The 19,864-nt window shown below is 48.3% G+C and overlaps 1 protein-coding gene across 1 annotated transcript in view; it reads left to right on the top strand.

Annotated features, from left to right (window-relative positions):
• The first annotated feature begins 851 nt into the window (after nt 1-851).
• Nucleotides 852-19,864, top strand: part of KCND1 (potassium voltage-gated channel subfamily D member 1) — an 84,455-nt gene continuing 65,442 nt past the window's right edge. Inside the window, exon 1 of the mRNA XM_086940301.1 lies at nt 852-1,005. Coding sequence (XP_086796427.1) covers nt 853-1,005 — 153 coding nt within the window. The 5' untranslated portion in view covers nt 852. The remainder of the gene's footprint in view (nt 1,006-19,864) is intronic.

The following is a 19,864-nucleotide window of genomic DNA, read 5'->3' as shown; positions in this document are numbered from 1 at the left end:
GGCTTAGAGAGGGCTGCTGAGACATCAGTTACAAGCACACAGATTTGAGGTTTCATCTCTTTGACAACAGCATCATCTGCGCACAACAAACATGGCCGCCGGCCAATACCAATGGCAGCTTTGCTGACATGCTAACAGTCAGAAAAGTGACACTAAATTTCAATCCCTTGGCAAAGTTAATTTCTATTAGCGGCATTTGAGTCTATTTCAGGCAGTAGTCACGTGACAAATTTCTTTGTGGCTATGACTGACTTAAAGCTGCTTTGGTAGCATGTTAATTCGTTCAAAATACTGTATGTTCGTATGTATATGGTATTTCTATAGCGCAATCCTAGCCACAAGGCAACAGAGCTCTCTACATATGCGAAAAGGCAAGCTTAAACTCAGAAAGTAAAGGAGAGGGTGTTGAGTTTTGCATGGTTAACGTGTTGTGATGTAGTGTTTTTTAAAGGGCTGAGTAGCTGCGCTAAACTGGAGCAGCACATTGTTTCTGTGAATTTCAAGACCGGTCAGTTGTTGGTCAGTCAGGGAGACCCCTGGGGTTTGCAGGGTCTTTCAGTGCCTCATGGTGTGAGTATCAGGTGCCGTGTTAGAGCAGCACTATCCTTGTTGTACGGTATACCATAGAACTAGAGGGAAGAACTTCTGTGATATTGGCTATAACACAAAATGGAAACAGTTGTGTGATGTTTGATACACCAACAAAAAAGTGAAGCAGTTGTTTAATATTGGTGGAGAGCCAGAAGCACAGTGGCTATGTCTGGAGTGGGCATGATGGTGTGGAAACAGCTACGTCAGCTCAAGTTAGTAAACGCCGCATTATTTTGTCTCTCCTATCCTAGGTATGGGGACATGGTGCCCATGACCATCGCCGGAAAGATTTTTGGCTCCATATGCTCCTTGAGCGGAGTGCTGGTCATCGCCCTCCCCGTCCCCGTCATTGTCTCCAACTTCAGTCGGATTTATCACCAGAACCAGCGAGCAGACAAGCGAAGAGCCCAGCAGGTAAAGCGACAAGCATGCCAGGGATGAGCCGGGTATGGGGAGGCCAACACATCCAGCTTCTCATGTTTGCGCTTAAGCGTGTCCAGGGAACTTAGGGCCTGGTTTAGATCTTGGCGGATGGGTACTCCGTCACAGCGGTGATGGAAATCCAGTCCATCGAAATATAAATATCATACATCGCCCCAAATATAAATCCCATTACATCCTATCGGATTTATATTATGGCGGATGGTATTTCCGTCACTGTTGTGATGAAGTAACCTGTCCACCGAGATCTGAGTCCAACACCTGTATCCTGTCACCCTTGCCGGTGGCCAGATATCAAGGTGCAAGGGAACTCCCTTTATATTCCAGCCCCATCACGTTGCCATATCTGCCTAAACATTGTGTTGTCCTGTGCTGAAACAAGCTACCACCCCCTGGTGACAACCTGATCTTTACTGGGGAGTGGAAGAAGCATAACACTAATGAATCTACTTATTCCAAAACAGACATCTTCTCACAAGAGTTCAACCACCATTAGGGTGATTCCAAAAACACAGTCGTCAATCGGTGGTCCTTGTTCGTCTTAGACAATGCCTATGCCAACACTACCCTCAACTGACCCATATCGAAAGCCCTACTCTGGACCTTACAAGATGATTGTTGCTGAAAATCCAATACCTGTTGGCGGGCCTGACCATTACTTAATTCTGCTCTCATTGGTCCGCTCACACAACAAAACTTTTGGTCAATATAAAAAGAAATTAACTAGGTTCAGCAAAACCAAAACTATTGAGCTTGAAAATGTCACTGCTTTGGCTCTGAAGAGTCTCCCTCATGTCAGTTCCAGCGATGACGTGAAGACTAACACATTTTAATTCAATATCTGCTCGGCTGAGCCTTTTGATATCTTAGCCACTATCAAAATGAATAGAAAATGACGTAACCCTTCCTCTACCTGGTTTTGTGTTTGAAGAAAGAAAATCATTAATCCGGGTGGAGAACAAATCCAAACTATAGTCCATCTTTCCAATTTAAACACTGCCAGGGCACCAAAAAGCAAATACCAAAGGAATATTTTCAGTGCCGAGGCCACCCTCATCAATTCCGCCAAGAATCATCCAAAGGAACTCTTCGATGTGGTTAGAGCGAGATACAATATTTCCACCACCCCTGATTCGAAGATCCTACTGCTAAATCCGACACATTTGTTGAGTTCTTTCATCAAGGGGTAAACGCCAATAAATTAGCATTGCCCTCTTCCCTGGCTGTAAAAAGGACCTAGACGTCAACTGTAAATCTGAGATGTAATGGCTTAGCTCTAAAACAGTATCAAAAGATGATCTATCGAACATCATTACTAAAGTCAAACCCTCAGACCATTTAATGGATCCAATCCTAGGGGAATATTGACAAAAGCTTATCCCACTGGACCAAGATAGTGAACCTGTCTTTACTACAAGGCGTGCTCCAAAAGGGCCTCAAAGTTGGCCAATCACTCCTCTTTTGAAGAAGCCTTCATCAGGATGAAATTATCTAAATAATGTTCACCTAGCCCTTCGATGCTGGCGGCATAACACAACGCCAACTAATTTGGAGAGGGATTTAACCCTTGGATATAGATATATTCTGAATTGTGATTTCATCTTGACTAAGTACATGAAGAGACTAATCTGCGAAGCTCTAATGCCTTGAGAAAGCCCAGGCACAATAGCCCTAGGCGGTGAAACATGTGTTTTTATTCCACTGGACATCGAACTATCATTTGGGAAATAAAATTGGAGCCACATATAAATGGACATGATTATGACTGATTATTAAATAGGAAGACACTCCTACGCTTTCTTGAACAGACATACAATGGGGGAATCAAGGGTCTATATCCCGATGGAGTGAACACCAGCCATAAACTGTGGATTCTATGCGACAGGCAGAGGGTGTTGGACCCTTCATCAGTTTGTCCCCCCTTCAATGCTAAAGTTATAGAGTGCTGTGCTCCAGTACAACTCACACAACAAAACATTGTTAGCAATATTTTTAATGAACATCGGTCATGGTTTTCGAATGGGTTGCAGCACCGACACAACCTGCTAGCTTGCTCCTAGTTGTAGATCATGCATTTCACATTCTGAATTCAGGCGGTACTTGTCTTCTTGTGCTTCGTGACCTAACAACTGCATTGGATAGAGTGAACAACTCTATGCTTAATAGTAAGCTTCATGAGTGTAAAGGCATGGGCGGCATAGTCCTCCGATGGCTCACCTCTTATGTAATTTGCTGGTATCAGCAGGTCAAAAATGACCATAAGAATCGGCATTTGCCCCAACCATTTTCAGTTTATATATTGAACCTCTAAGTGTTGTACTCAAGAACTCAGTAAACCGCTATCATCAATATGCCGGAGATACAGAGGTATATCTTAAGATTTCTGGTCTTAAAGATGTCTCACTTCTTGCACTGAGCTTGGAAAAGGTTCTAGATCAGATGACTTTGCACAACTTGAAGCTCAACCTGCTAAAAATAAGTTTCTCCTTATCTCGTTGTCACATCTAAAGCCACCAGTCCAATCCTGGATTGACTCCTGCACGGTTCTAGATTGTAAACCCATCCTCATTGAGAGTGCTAAATCTCTGGGTTTCCTTCTTCATAAGTGACTTAACCTTCGAACACAAATTAATGTGAGTGACAAGAGTGCACGCTATAAGATGAGTATTTCCTGGGGATTTGTAAATTTATTCTAGAACTAAACATTAGGGCTCTGGTTTGGAATTTAACAGATAGACACTCTTCACAAACATGACGAGTATCCTCCACGCCTTATTATAAGTGCATTAGGCATATGGAATATCCGTCATGTTTGTAACCGAGCACCCGTCCGCCAAATTCTAAACCTGGCCCTGAGGGGTTCGTTTAAGTCCTCTGTGCTTTCAAAAATTGACTATAGGTACTCCCTTATGTGGACTTCCTTAATCTCCCGTGAAAGCAGTATTACATGATGTGGCACATTTTAACAGAGGATAAAATAATCTTACCATAAATTTAAAAAACAGAGCAATCCACAAAATGGCATGTACTGCTCACAAGATGCTACACACCTTAATCTCTTGATACGTAGGCCTGAAACTAAAAGCGTCCATTGGCTCCAGATCCCTGCAGAGTATGGAAATGCTTCTTTTAGAACACCCAGTTTTCAAAAAGGAATTCCCAATGGTGCAAACTTTCTGACGCAACACGACTAGAGTATTATGGAAAAGCAGCCCCCTTTGAGACCCCCGAAACTGCTTGGCTTGTCACCTTTAATTCACCTTCGATTGTATGAAAATAACGAGGCAAGCGCTGGGAACTGAAAGACAAGAACAAGGTTTATTTCTCCAGAGGGAGCACATCTACTGCAGACACCGGGATGTCTCTCAGGGAGGTGTTCCAACTTCAACTCTTCAACGGGCTACTTTTATACAGTGTTTCGACAATACAATCTTTATGAGCGGTGCCATGTAAACTTACTATACCCTGCCCCGGACAAGATGCCATACATTCCGGACAAGTTGTTTCGTACCCTCCCAATCATAAACAGTCAGACGTATGATGCTTATCGGGCAGCTGGCCTTTGCCTCAGGGTCGAGAAAATGCGAGGCTGGTCAGGTTTTAACGTCTTTTACTGTTGATAGGGAAACAAGTTCTATTGTCCATCGGGAAGTGCATTCTTCGGGGTGCAATAAACCAGGTTAGTGCGGGACCTTTTGGTATCTACAATCTTTGGTTATCTGCACAGGGATGGGGAGGAACAAGGTTTATTTCTCCAGAGGGAGCACATCTACTGCAGACACCGGGATGTCTCTCAGGGAGGTGTTCCAACTTCAACTCTTCAACGGGCTACTTTTATACAGTGTTTCGACAATACAATCTTTATGAGCGGTGCCATGTAAACTTACTATACCCTGCCCCGGACAAGATGCCATACATTCCGGACAAGTTGTTTCGTACCCTCCCAATCATAAACAGTCAGACGTATGATGCTTATCGGGCAGCTGGCCTTTGCCTCAGGGTCGAGAAAATGCGAGGCTGGTCAGGTTTTAACGTCTTTTACTGTTGATAGGGAAACAAGTTCTATTGTCCATCGGGAAGTGCATTCTTCGGGGTGCAATAAACCAGGTTAGTGCGGGACCTTTTGGTATCTACAATCTTTGGTTATCTGCACAGGGATGGGGAGGAACAAGGAGGGCAGAGGTTTGTGGTGGCAATAGAATATCCCTTTGAAGCTAACATCAAACGTGGGCATGTCCGCTAGATGATGGCCCTTAGCACACATACCAAGTCGGTCAGAGGTTTATACAGATACTTGTGGGAGTGCAGGTGAAACAGAGGTGAACAACAGAACACAAAATGGTTGCGGTCAATCAAAATGGCTGCGGCATATTTGCGCGTAGAAAGGGATCATTGGGCAAGATGAAACTGCAAATACAATTGTCTTTGTGCTGGGCGAGTTGGCAGTCTTGGAGGCTTTGCGATTGTTCTTCCTGTGTTCGATATCTTCCATCATTTTCAAGGGGCTCGTGACTGGCAGGACCACAGACTTTGTCTTAGCATTTTACCCTGGTAGTGTTGGCTGTGTTATCGATCTGAGGTTTTCGACTCAGTAAGTGGCCTGGTTGTCGGAGCACCCTCCTTTTGTTGATTGCAGGTTGTACCCCTTCTTGGACGGCACTGTGGGGTCAGAAGCTTCTGTGAGTTGCAGTGCGTCTTCTTGTGGATAGCAACTCAGGGCTGGTCGGTCTTTCGTTAGAACTTCCTCTAGCACCTCCACCTCTTCGCGGGTTGCTAGCGTCGGAGGGATTTTCTTGCAATGGTGAGCATGCAGCCAATTTCGCTTCTCTTCCACTCGAAGGGCAGTTCGGGTGGTGATCAAGACTTGCCAGGGGCCCGTCCGCCTCGGCTCCAGACTCTTGGTCCTCTGGAAGTTCTTCACGAGGACATGGTCTCCGGGCTTTATCTTGTGTCCTGGTCCCCTGGATACGTCTGGCAAGGCTTGCTGCACCTGTTGGTGGATAAGTGTTAGCTCATTTGTCAGTTTATACAAATAGTCGGACATTAGCATATCCGGGACATCGTTAAAGAAAGTTGGTTTTGGAGCTGCCCAAATGCTCATAGGCCTGCCGAAGACAACCTCATAAGGAGTTAGTCTGTGCTTGGTTGGGGTGGAGCGCATCAATAGCAATGCCAATGGGAGGGCGTCGGGCCATTTTATCCCGGTTGTGGCAACTATTTTGGCCAGTTTTAGCTTCAGGGTTGCATTGTGTCTTTTTACCAGGCCCGCTGATTGGGGGTGGAAGACGGCATGAAATTTCTGTTTTACCCCCAACCCTCTCAGGATGTTCTGTTTCACCTCGGCTATGAAGTGGGCGCCGTTATCACTCCATAAATTTTTACAAAGGCCATAGCGAGGAAAGAATTCTTTGAGCAATACCTTTGCAGTTGCTAAGGCGGCATTGTCTTGGGTGGGGTATGCCTCCACCCATTTGCTAAAAGTGCACACAACCACTAGGACATATTTCAGACCATGGCACCTTTCTAGTTGGATGTAATCCATTTGTAGGACTTCAAAGGGGTGGTCAGGGACTCCAAACCCTCCCTGTGGTACTACCGTCCCCTTCCCTGGGTTGTGTTGTAGGCAGACTATACATTGTTGCACTAGGCGTTTGGCAGATTTGGCTATCTTGGCGTTATGCCACACTCTGGTGATCAGTTCAGTCATGGGGGGGAGCCTATGTGTGCGGGTAAATGTGCCCTGGTCAATATAGGGATTAAGTAGGCTTTGGGCAACAGCCATTTATTCCCATCTTTAGTTCTCCAGCAACTTTCCTCGTCCTTCAGTCCCACCCTTTCCCACTCAGTCAGTTCGTCCTGCCTGCCTGTCATCTGTATGTCTCTTACAGTGGTTCTAGCATCCGTCCATTGTTCGGCTTGTGACCTGGTCACATAGATTCGTGTCGTAGTCCTGTCTTCTCCCGTGGCTCGGGCAGTAATGTCCGCTAGTGCGTTTCCCTGTCCAATAAGATCAGTCACTTTCTTATGTGCTTGGCATTTTATCACCGCTAGCTTCTTGGGGAGGAGGACTGCTTCTGTCAATGTGGAGACTAAATCTCCATGTAGGATGGGTGTACCATGTGAAGTCAGGAACCCTATTTCCCTCCACAGGATCCCAAAATGGTGAACCACCCCAAAGGCGTACTGACTGTCGGTGTATATGTTGACTGTTGAACCTGCTGCTAAAATAAAAGCTTGTGTGAGTGCAATGAGTTCCGCTGCCTGGGCAGAGCGTTGAGCAATACGGGCTGTCTCTAGAATGGTTCGGGCTGTGGTGACAGCGTATGCGGCTGAGGTGGTGCCGTCATTGAGTTTGATACAGGAACCGTCCACCCACAGTTCTCCGTCTGATTCGGAAAAGGCAGTGTCTCTAAGGTCTACTCTACTCTTTGGTTGTTCGTCTGTCAGTGTCACACAGTCATGTAGTGGAGTCTCACCAGGATCGTTTTCAGGTAGTGGTAACAGAGTGGCCGGATTGAGGGTGGTGCACCGTTTCAGGGTAATGTGTGGTGCTAGATAGCTAACCCCTTCTCTCCCTCCTAGCTAAAGACATCCCCTCACCTCTCCCCTGGACCCCTGAATGTCAAACTGCCTTTAAAGAGCTACGTGATGCACTCTGTGCGGCCCCTGTCAGTCGGGCGCTAGTCAAATGTTGGGTCTTGGTCTGGTTTAGGAGTGTGTCGACCACATGGGGTACTAACACAGTGATTGGATTGGAAAGCACTATTCCTTCGCTTTGTCGTATTGATACTGCTGCGGCTGCTACAGCACACAAACATGCTGGCAGAGCTCTGGCTACTGGGTCGAGGGTGGCAGAGAAATATGTGCAAGGGCGCTGTTTGTTACTAATTGATTGTGTTAGGACAGACAATGCACATCCCTCCTTCTCGTGTGTGAAGAGGGAGAATGGTTTGGAGTAATCTGGGGTTCCTAGGACAGGGGTCGCACAGAGTGCATCACGTAGCTCTTTAAAGGCAGTTTGACATTCAGGGGTCCAGGGGAGAGGTGAGGGGATGTCTTTAGCTAGGAGGGAGAGAAGGGGTTTGACAATGAGGCTGAAGTTCGGCAACCACTGTTGGCTAAAGGAGGTGAGACCTATCAAGGAACTTACCTGCTTCTGACTTCTAGGGACATGAGTGTCTAGGATTGTCTATATTCTGTCGGTATGGGTTTTCTCCCTTATTTGGATAAGAGGTGGCCTAGATAGGTTACTTGTGACTTACAAAATTGCAATTTCTTTCGGGAGACCTTGTGACCATTCTCGGCAAGAAAATGGAGCAGTTTGATGGTAGCTGTGACAACTAATGGTGTGGTGTCTGCCACTAGAAGGATGTCATCTACATATTGTATTAGAGTCACGCGTATGGCGTCCAATTGTCTTTTGAGCGCTTGGCTATAGATGCTCGGGCTTTCTGTGTACCCCTGGGGTGCTCTACAAAATCTATATGAGCGAGAATTTAGGGTAAATCCGAATAGATAGCGGCTGTCTTGGTGAATAGGTATGGATAAAAACGCATTTTTCAGGTTGATTACGGAAAAGGTGGTAGCAGTTGAGGGAATTAAGGTCAGAATGGTAGTGATGTCGGAAACTACTGGGTACTATGGTACTACAATTTTGTTTACTTCCCTCGGGTCAATGATGAAGCGGTAGGCTTTTCCATCTCCCTCTCCCTGTCTCTTTATTATTGGTAGTATGGGGGTGTTACAAACGTTGCTCACTACTTCCTCTACCACCCGTACCTCCATCAAAGAGTGTATGATGTCCGTCAGTGCCTTCTCACCCTCTGGTGAGATTTTGTACTGTGGTACCTTCTGTAGGATTGCGTCTGGTCTTATCATCACGTGTGCTGGGTCAATCATCATTCGTCCTACGTCTAAATCAGCTCTAGCCCATAAGTGTGATGGCAAAGTGTCCAGTAGGTATGTGTCAGTCTCAGAGACGGGATACATGTGCTGGGAAGGGCTATCTCTATGGTGCTGGCGGTTGTCATATAGGATGACACGCACTCCGTCTGGCGGGCACCTGATTGTCGCATGGAAGTGTTTCAAAAGGTCGAGACCCATAATGGTGTCTGGGGTGTTTGAAGAGAGGAGAAATGTTGTTTCAATGATATTGTTGTCAAGGTTGAAAGGGATCGGTCTGGACAAAGGTTTGGTGGACGCGTACCATCAAATCCTATTGAGGTCACATGTGAGCCAGACAAGCATGCCCTTGGAATCAGTCGACTTTGTTACCAGGACCTTTGCAGTAACATAATCAACATAGAGCTCGACTGGATCCCTCCCTTGCTCCCTTGCCCCTGGCTGTCCTATGCAAAGTCATACATGTTGTCGTAATCTGTCTGTTGACACTGGTTCTGCCTAGGGCGGTCAAATGCGTTCACTCTTCCTGGCCTTCCTTCGGTTGCGTACCCTCTCCCACGTCCTCTTCCTCTCTGTTCATTTGCTATTTCCCTTATCCCTCTGCCCCTACCAGCTCCTGATAAGGCTGGGCATTGGGATTTCCAGTGTCCATATTCCTTGCAAAATGCGCATTGATCCTGTCCTAAGTCCTGGCGTCGTACATATGGTTCCTTCTTTTTCTTTTCTGTAGCCCTGCATTCTCGTTTTTCTGATGTTCATAATACTGGGCCATTTGGAGAATAGCCACTGGTTTAGATGCTGCCCAACTACTTTCGCTAGTTCGTAGTTTCTGTGATACCTCCGGCAGCAGTCCTTTGACGTAATTTTGCACAAATAAGTGGTGTCCGGTTGCAGTGGACATATCCTGTCCACTGTAATCGGAGAACACTGTTTCGAATCTCGAGAAATACTCGGAGACATCCTCTTGTGGTTTCTGGTGGCATGCTGTTACTATGGAACAATCTATCTTTTTCTCCGGTATCAGTGTTTTTACCTTCTGCACTATTTTATCAGGGAGTTCCAATATAGTTTTAACTGGTTTTTGGCCAGGATTCCGCTGTTTGTCTAATGTGCTGAGTTGTTCCCAGGTATGACCGAGCAATTCTGTGCGGTCCATCCTCCTAATTTGCTTCCACACATCGGCTGGCAAACATAACCCGAAGAACAAGTCGATGTTGGCAAGTGTCATTATTTTGGACCCCTGAGCAGTACCTAGTTCTGTGCAAAAGGCGGTGGGATTCTTTCGCAAATCTGGAAGAGATTTACGGAACGTCAGGATGTCCTGTCTGTCCCATGGCTGATACACCCAATTGTAGACCACCCTCCCTTTATCGTCCTGATGGTTTATGTCGTCATTAGTCCCTTATCCCCTAGGGGGAACCCAATACGCAGTGGCTTCCTTTATCGGCATCATGTTATCTAGCTTCTCTATTGGGGGTGTTACTAGCTTTGATGCTCTCTCTGTATCTATCCGCCCTTGTTCTATGAGGTGGCGGAATACTTCTAACGTGGACGAAAAGAGTTCTGCTACATCGTTGTCGTTTTTGTCTCCTATGTCAACTTTTCTATAAAGAGCCATTAGCCTCCCGGCCCCTATGTCCTGATATTTCTCTTCATAGGCAGTAAGTGTGTAGTAGCAGAACCGCACAATGAAGAATCGTTTGTGGCTCTTGACATAAGAATTGCATATGTCAGTCACATACTCTTCTGTTTCTCTTCTCTTCACGAGGGTTTTGACTATTTTGTCAATGTTTGCCCACTCATGCGTGCTTAATCGTGGAACCCTGGGCAACCCTTTTTCTATTGATCCTATTTCTATTAATGCGTTTGTTGATGAGGCACTTGGTGCAAGTGTCTCGACTGGAGCGGAAACGGTTGTGGCGCCTCCGTTGGTACCTGGCTATTCTTGGTGCTGTACTACGGGATGAGTAGGGGCATAAGGAGGTGGCATGTAGATGATCGGGGGACCCAACAAGAGGTCGTCATTTATTCTCTGTTTAGCCTGTAACTCGGGGTAAAGAGTTGAAGGCGTTCTAACAGGGTACTGGCCTGACATTTTTGATTCTTGTTCATTCTTATCGTTTTCCCTTTCTTTTATTTCATCTTCTAGCTTTTTACAGGTCTGGTAAGCAGACTTTCGTATTTTTTTATCCTGCCTGGCTTCGTCTTTTTCTTTCGTTGCGTTGCTTCTTTTTGCCAGAGGCCAAAGTCGTCAAGCATGGCTGGCGTAGCTTTCTTTTTGTGGAGTGCTATTTCTAATATTTCTATTTTAGCGATATCAAAAGATCCCGTCAGTGGCCACTGATTCACCCGGTCCTTCCTAGTGTATTTGTGCCACATTTTGCTATAAGCAACAATGGCTTCTCCATATTTAACATACATGTCCTTGTTAGGGGTGCCTTCCGGCGGTGCTGGATGACTGACCTCTAACAAACGGTCCGGTCCAAAACAATCAAACAATTTTGAGAAGACAGGCATGACGTACAAGCCGCAATAAATGGCAGACACTCAAACCAGAAGAACACACTGGGAAGGCACTTCCATAGTCATGGAGAATAACATTTTCAATAATGGGAGGAGCAGCATTTCTGAACATTACGACTGAGTTTCACGCAGCCAATGTGGAGGGCGCGAGAGTCAGTGGCGGCGCTCATTCCATAGGGTTTTCATTCATTCCGTGCACATCTCTCCTTGTCGGACACGCTTCTCATCACGGGAAGACGGATCTGGAGAAAATCCGGAGCTGCCAGCTTTTACCGTAAACCTCGTAATGCGGACTCAGGAGGAAACGCCGGCTCCTGAGAGAGGCGGGATGAGGGCGGAGGGTCTGAGACTGGAGATGGGGGAGGGGGGACGAGACCTCGAGATGTGCGGAGAATACAGAACCATAGCAGAGAGCTGAGGGGGGAGGAGAACAAGAGGCGGGGGAGTGGGACAGTTTCAGAGAAGGAAAGGAAGCAAAAGAAGGGTCCAGGCGAGAGATAGAGGATAGGAAACGGACCTGTTCATGCTCTCTGCTTTTCTGTCAGCATGCAGAGCCCTCCCTCTCTGCTGTGAGCTCACTCACTGAGCCCTCCCTCTCTGGTGTAACCACTCTCACGGAGGAATCCGTCTCTGGTGTAACCGCTCTCACTGAGTAATCCGTCTCTGGTGTAACCGCTCTCACTGAGGAATCCCTGTCTCTTTATTATCTGTAGTATGGGGCTGTTACAAACGTTGCTCACTACTTCCTCTACCACCCCTGCCTCCATCAAAGAGTGTATGATGTCCGTCAGTGCCTTCTCACCCTCAGGTGAGATTTTTTACTGTGGTACCTTCGGTAGGATTGCGTCTGCTCGTATCGTCACGTGTACTGGGTCAATCATCATTCGTCCTACCTCTGAATCAGCTCTAGCCCATAAGTGTGATGGCAAAGTGTCCAGTAGGGATGTGTCAGTCTCAGAGATGGGATACATGTGCTGGGAAGGGCTATCTCTATGGTGCTGGCGGTTGTCATATAGGATGACACGCACTCCGTCTGGCGAGCACCTGATTGTCGCATGGAAGTGTTTCAAAAGGTCGAGACCCATAATGACGTCTGGGGTGGTTGAAGAGAGGAGAAATGTTGTTTCAATGATATTGTTGTCAAGGTTGAAAGGGATCGGTCTGGACAAAGGGTTGGTGGAGAGCGTACCATCAAATCCTATTGAGGTCACATGCGAGCCAGACAAGGGTGCCCTTGGAATCAGTCGTTTGAAATGGCGACTTTGTGCCCAGGACCTTTGCGGTAACATAAGGGCCTTGCTGATCAACATAGAGATCGACTGGATCCCTCCCTTGCTCCCTTGCCCCTGGCTGTCCTATGCAAAGTCATACATGTTGTCATAATCTGTCTGTTGACACTGGTTCTGCCTAGGGCGGTCAAATGCGTTCACTCTTCCTGGCCTTCCTTCGCTTGCGTACCCTCTCCCACGTCCTCTTCCTCTCTGTTCATTTGCTATTTCCCTTATCCCTCTGCCCCTACCAGCTCCTGATAAGGTTGGGCATTGGGATTTCCAGTGTCTGTATTCCTTGCAAAATGCGCATTGATCCTGTCCTAAGTTGTGGTGTCGTACATATGGTGTCAATGAGTCATTTCTAGGAGGCTGTACTCTAGGGACATTCTGTTGGTATCTTCGTTTATATTGTTCCCATCCTGTATTCACCCCTTGGAGTTGGACTATCATTACTCTTTCCTTCAAGTCCTTCTTTTTCTTTTCTGTAGCCCTGTCATTCTCGTTTTTCTGATATTCATAATACTGGGCCATTTGGAGAATAGCCACTGGTTTAGATGCTGCTCAACTACTTTCGCTAGTTCGTAGTTTCTGTGATACCTCCAAGAGCAGTCCTTTGACGTAATTTTGCACGAATAAGTGGTGTCCGGTTGCAGTGGACATATCCTGTCCACTGTAATCGGAGAACACTGTTTCGAATCTCGAGAAATACTCAGAAACATCCTCTTGTGGTTTCTGGCTGCACGCTGTTACTATGTTCCAATCTATCTTTTTCTCCGGTATCAGTGTTTTTACCTTCTGCACTATTTTATCAGGGAGGTCCAATATAGCTTTAACTGATTTTTGGCCTGGATTCCGCTGTTTGTCTAATGTGCTGAGTTGTTCCCAGGTATGACTGAGCAATTCTGTGTGGTCTATCCTCCTAATTTGCTTCCACACATCGGCTGGCAAACATAACCCGAAGAACAAGTCGATGTCGGCAAGTGTCATTATTGTGGACCCCAGAGCAGTACCTAGTTCTGTGCAAAAGGCGGTGGGGTTCTTTCGCAAATCTGGCAGAGATTTACGGAACGTCAGGATGTCTTGTCTGTCCCATGGCTGATACACCCAATTGTAGACCACCCTCCCTTTATCGTCCTGATGGTTTATGTCGTCATTAGTCCCTTATCCCCTAGGGGGAACCCAATACGCAGTGGCTTCCTTTATCGGCATCATGTTATCTAGCTTCTCTATTGGGGGTGTTACTAGCTTTGATGCTCTCTCTGTATCTATCCGCCCTTGTTCTATGAGGTGGCGGAATACTTCTAACGTGGACGAAAAGAGTTCTGCTACATCGTTGTCGTTTTTGTCTCCTATGTCAACTTTTCTATAAAGAGCCATTAGCCTCCCGGCCCCTATGTCCTGATATTTCTCTTCATAGGCAGTAAGTGTGTAGTAGCAGAACCGCACAATGAAGAATCGTTTGTGGCTCTTGACATAAGAATTGCATATGTCAGTCACATACTCTTCTGTTTCTCTTCTCTTCACGAGGGTTTTGACTATTTTGTCAATGTTTGCCCACTCATGCGTGCTTAATCGTGGAACCCTGGGCAACCCTTTTTCTATTGATCCTATTTCTATTAATGCGTTTGTTGATGAGGCACTTGGTGCAAGTGTCTCGACTGGAGCGGAAACGGTTGTGGCGCCTCCGTTGGTACCTGGCTATTCTTGGTGCTGTACTACGGGATGAGTAGGGGCATAAGGAGGTGGCATGTAGATGATCGGGGGACCCAACAAGAGGTCGTCATTTATTCTCTGTTTAGCCTGTAACTCGGGGTAAAGAGTTGAAGGCGTTCTAACAGGGTACTGGCCTGACATTTTTGATTCTTGTTCATTCTTATCGTTTTCCCTTTCTTTTATTTCATCTTCTAGCTTTTTACAGGTCTGGTAAGCAGACTTTCGTATTTTTTTATCCTGCCTGGCTTCGTCTTTTTCTTTCGTTGCGTTGCTTCTTTTTGCCAGAGGCCAAAGTCGTCAAGCATGGCTGGCGTAGCTTTCTTTTTGTGGAGTGCTATTTCTAATATTTCTATTTTAGCGATATCAAAAGATCCCGTCAGTGGCCACTGATTCACCCGGTCCTTCCTAGTGTATTTGTGCCACATTTTGCTATAAGCAACAATGGCTTCTCCATATTTAACATACATGTCCTTGTTAGGGGTGCCTTCCGGCGGTGCTGGATGACTGACCTCTAACAAACGGTCCGGTCCAAAACAATCAAACAATTTTGAGAAGACAGGCATGACGTACAAGCCGCAATAAATGGCAGACACTCAAACCAGAAGAACACACTGGGAAGGCACTTCCATAATCATGGAGAATAACATTTTCAATAATGGGAGGAGCAGCATTTCTGAACATTACGACTGAGTTTCACGCAGCCAATGTGGAGGGCGCGAGAGTCAGTGGCGGCGCTCATTCCATAGGGTTTTCATTCATTCCGTGCACATCTCTCCTTGTCGGACACGCTTCTCATCACGGGAAGACGGATCTGGAGAAAATCCGGAGCTGCCAGCTTTTACCGTAAACCTCGTAATGCGGACTCAGGAGGAAACGCCGGCTCCTGAGAGAGGCGGGATGAGGGCGGAGGGTCTGAGACTGGAGATGGGGGAGGGGGGACGAGACCTCGAGATGTGCGGAGAATACAGAACCATAGCAGAGAGCTGAGGGGGGAGGAGAACAAGAGGCGGGGGGGAGTGGGACAGTTTCAGAGAAGGAAAGGAAGCAAAAGAAGGGTCCAGGCGAGAGATAGAGGACACGAAACGGACCTTCATGCCCCTGCTTTTCTGACAGCATGCAGAGCCCTCCCTCCCTCTCTGCTGTGAGCTCACTCACTGAGCCCTCCCTCTCTGGTGTAACCACTCTCACTGAGTAATCCGTCTCTGGTGTAACCGCTCTCACTGAGGAATCTGTCTCTGGTGTAACCAGTCTCACTGAGGAATCCGTCTCTGGTGTAACTAGTCTCACTGAGGAATCCGTCTCTGGTGTAACCAGTCTCACTGAGGAATCCGTCTCTGGTGTAACAACACTAACTGAGGCCTCCTTCTCTGGTGTAACAACAATCACTGACGCTTTCATCTCTGGTGTAACAACACTCACTGAGGTCTTCATCTCTGGTGTAACCACACTCACTGTGGTCCCCGTCTCTAGTATAACCACTCTCAATGAGGAATCCGTCTCTGGTGTAACCACTCTCACTGAAGAATCCATCTCTGGTGTAACCAGTCTCAATGAGGAATCCGTCTCTGGTGTAACCAGTCTCCCTGAGGAATCCGTCTCTGGTGTAACCTGTCTCACTGAGGAATCTGTCTCTGGTGTAACAACACTCACTTAGGCCTCCTTCTCTGGTGTAACAACAATCACTGACGCTTTCATCTCTGGTGTAACAACACTCACTGAGGTCTTCATCTCTGGTGTAACCACACTCACTGTGGCCCCCGTCTCTGGTATAACCACTCTCACTGAGGAATCGTCTCTGGTGTAACCACTCTCACTGAGGAATCCGTCTCTAGTGTAACCAATCTCACTGATGAATCCGTCTCTGGTGTAACCAGTCTCACTGAGGAATCCGTCTCTGGTGTAACCACTCTCATGGAGGCCTCCTTCTCTGGTGTAACAACAATCACTAACGCTTTCATCTCTGGTGTAACAACACTCACTGGGGTCTTCATCTCTGGTGTAACAACACTCATTGTGGCCCCCATCTCTGGTGTAACCACTCTCACTGAGGAATCCGTCTCTGGTGTAACCACTCTCACTGAGGAATCCATCTCTGTTGTAACCAGTCTCACTGAGCAATCCGTCTCTGGTGTAACCAGTCTCACTGAGGAATCCGTCTCTTGTGTAACCAGACTCACTTAGGAAGCCGTCTCTGGTGTAACCACTCTCACTGTGGCCCCCGTCTCTGGTATAACCACTCTCACTGAGGAATCAGTCTCTGGTGTAACCACTCTCACTGAGGAATCCGTCTCTGGTGTAACCAGTCTCACTGAGGAATCCGTCTCTTGTGTAACCAGTCTCACTGAGGAAGCCGTCTCTGGTGTAACCACTCTCACTGAGGAATCCGTCTCTGGTGTAACCACTCTCCCTGAGGAATCCATCTCTGGTGTAACCAGTCTCACTGAGGAATCCATCTCTGGTGTAACCAGTCTCACTGAGGAATCCGTCTCTGGTGTAACCAGTCTCACTGAGGCCTTCATCTCTGGTGTAACCACACTCACTGAGGCCTCCTTCTCTGGTGTAACAACAGTCACTGACGCTTTCCTCTCTGGTGTAACAACACTCACCAAGGTCTTCATCTCTGGTGTAACCACACTCACTGTGGCCCCCGTCTCTGGTATAACCACTCTCACTGAGGAATCCGTCTCTGGTGTAATCACTCTCACTGAGGAATCCATCTCTGGTGTAACCACTCTCACTGAGGAATCCGTCTCTGGTGTAACCACTCTCACTGAAGAATCCGTCTCTGGTGTAACCACTCTCACTGAGGAATCCGTCTCTAGTGTAACCACTCTCACTGAAGAATCCGTCTCTGGTGTACCCACTCTCACTGAGGAATCCGTCTCTGGTGTAACCAAACTCACTGTGACCTCCGCCTCTGATGTACACACACTCACTATGGCCCTCCATCTCCGCTGTGCGCTCACTCACTCTCTCTCCGTCGCCGCTGTGTGCTCACTCACTGTCTCTCAGTCTCCCCTGTGAGCTCACTCACTGTCTCTCTGTCTCCGCTGTGAGCTCACTCACTGTCTCTCAGTCTCTGCTGTGCGCTCACTCACTGTCTCTCCATCTCTGCTGTGCGCTCACTCACCGTCTCTCAGTCTCCGCTGTGAGCTCACTCACTGTCTCTCCGTCTCCGCTGTGCGTTCACTCACTGTCTCTCAATCTCCGCTGTGCGCTCACTCACCGTGACCCTCCATCTCCGCTGTGAGCTCACTCACTGTCTCTCCATCTCCGCTGTGAGCTCGCTCACTGTCTCCCTGTCTCCGTTGTGAGCTCACTCACTGTCTCTCCGTCTCTGCTGTGCGCTCACTCACTGTCTCTCCGTCTCCGCTGTGATCTCACTCACTGTCTCTCAGTCTCCGCTGTGAGCTCACTCACTGTCTCTCAGTCTCCGCTCTGCACTCACTCACTGTCTCTCTATTTTCGCTGTGCGCTCACTCACTGTCTCTCCATCTCTGTTATGCACTCACTCACTGTCTCTCCGTCTCCGCTGTGCGCTCACTCACTGTCTCTCCATTTCCGCTGTGCGCTCATCACTGTCTCTCCGTCTCCGCTGTGAGCTCACTCACTGTGGCCCCCCTTTTTAGGTCGAGGGACCGTAGGCTTGGCCGTAGGCCAAGCCGGAAGTCCGGAGAATTATTGTTTCTTAGAGTGGCTGCTTTATCCCGCCTCTCGTTTCGTCTCTCCTCATTTGGCTGGCTTCCTAAACGGAGGCCAGCCATTGGAGGAGAGATGCATCACTCCAATTTAGCCCCGTCTTTTTCGGATTTGGGGGCGTAAGTTTTGCTGTTCTTTAGACAGTGACGTTGTCTGTCACTCAGAACCAGAACACCACTCCCCCAATTCCGATAAATTCGGAAGCTTGCGGCCGCCATTTTTTTTCACCACAGTGAAGGTGAGCATCGAGCCTCTGCCTCTGCCCCTGTTTATGCCGTTTTTAGTGCTCCCGCACCCCTGTTTGATGCTATCTATCTCTTATGCTGCCCCACAGTCCCCCAGCCCCCTCTCTGCTTGATGCGCGTGTTCCCCTCCCCTCTACGTACTGCATCTTCGGCTTTCTCCTCCCCGCCCCCTCCTGAATGCTCAGCGCTCGTCTGTCACCCCGTTTTGTCTCTGTGCCTTGTTCTTGTTTCAGTCCACTCCATCTGCCTCTGTCGTGTCTGGTATTGTCTAATGGCACTAGGTGTAGATCCTGATGGCATGTTCGGCTCCCGGGCTCATGCAAACTGCCCTGCGTAGTGCCTAGCTCCGCCCGACTCGGCATTTTGAAGCACACACACACACACAGGGAATGCTTTTCCCCGCTCCTTCACTTTTCGTAAACATTTCTACGATGGCCTCAGCATCCCGCATCACCCCGTGCCAAGAGTACAGCAGGGGACTAGAGGGGTGACACCGACGGGGGCCTGAAAGCCCCCCTCCCCCCCACACACAGCCACGGGGCATCAAATACAACCCGCAGCGGCCCTGATGTTATCTGCTTATGTCCTAGTAGAGGAAGGCTGCCCCTAGCTGGCATCTGAGAGATCGCCCACTCTGAGCATCAGATGGTCTGCACCTGGCGGGCCCGAGAGGATCCTCCACCCTGAGCAGCTTGAGGTCAGCGACTGGCTAGCGCCTGGATGCTTCTCCGACACTCTGCGACATGCCCCCTCACACCCCCACCCCCTCTGACCCCAGTTTTTTGGTGGTAATTAGGATCGCAGGCCGGTGCGCGTCCACCCGACGATTCACAACAGCTCTCCCAATGCCCCTCAGTCCTGGCAGCGTCCCCTGCTATTCTAATACTCCCTCTGCCCCTCCTCCCCCCCAGCGCCAATCCTGATCCGCTGCACCCTGAGCCTCCAGTAATGGGACTCGCCCTCAGCTCTGACAATGCCCTTCAGTCCTGGCTAATACTCCCTTTGCCCCTCCTCCCCAGCTCCAACCCTGATCCGCTGCACCCTGCGCCTCCAGTAATGGGACTCGCCTTCAGCTCTGCCAATGCATCTCAGTTCTGGCTAATACTCCTTCTGCCCCTCCTTCCCAGCTCCTCCAGTAATGGGGCTCGCCCTCAGCTCTGACAATGCCCCTCAGTTCTGGCTAATACTCCCTCTGCCCCTCCTTCCCAGCTCCAACCCTGATCCGCTGCACCCCCAGTAATGAGACTCCGAATCGCCCTCAGCTCTGCCAATGCCCCTCAGTCCTGGCTAATACTCCCTCTGCCCCTCCTCCCCAGCTCCAACCCTGATCGGCAGCACCCTGCGCCTCCGGTAATGGGACTCGCCCTCAGCTCTGCCAATGCACCTCAGTTCTGGCTAATACTCCCTCTGCCCCTCCTTCCCAGCTCCAACCCTGATCCGCTGCACCCTGCACCCCCAGTAATTGGACTCACCCTCAGC

Source organism: Lissotriton vulgaris, chromosome 10, assembly GCF_964263255.1.
Source record: "Lissotriton vulgaris chromosome 10, aLisVul1.2, whole genome shotgun sequence".
Taxonomy (NCBI): domain Eukaryota; kingdom Metazoa; phylum Chordata; class Amphibia; order Caudata; family Salamandridae; genus Lissotriton; species Lissotriton vulgaris.
The sequence above is the reverse complement of the archived record's forward strand: the minus strand, read 5'-3'. Positions and strand labels throughout refer to the sequence as shown.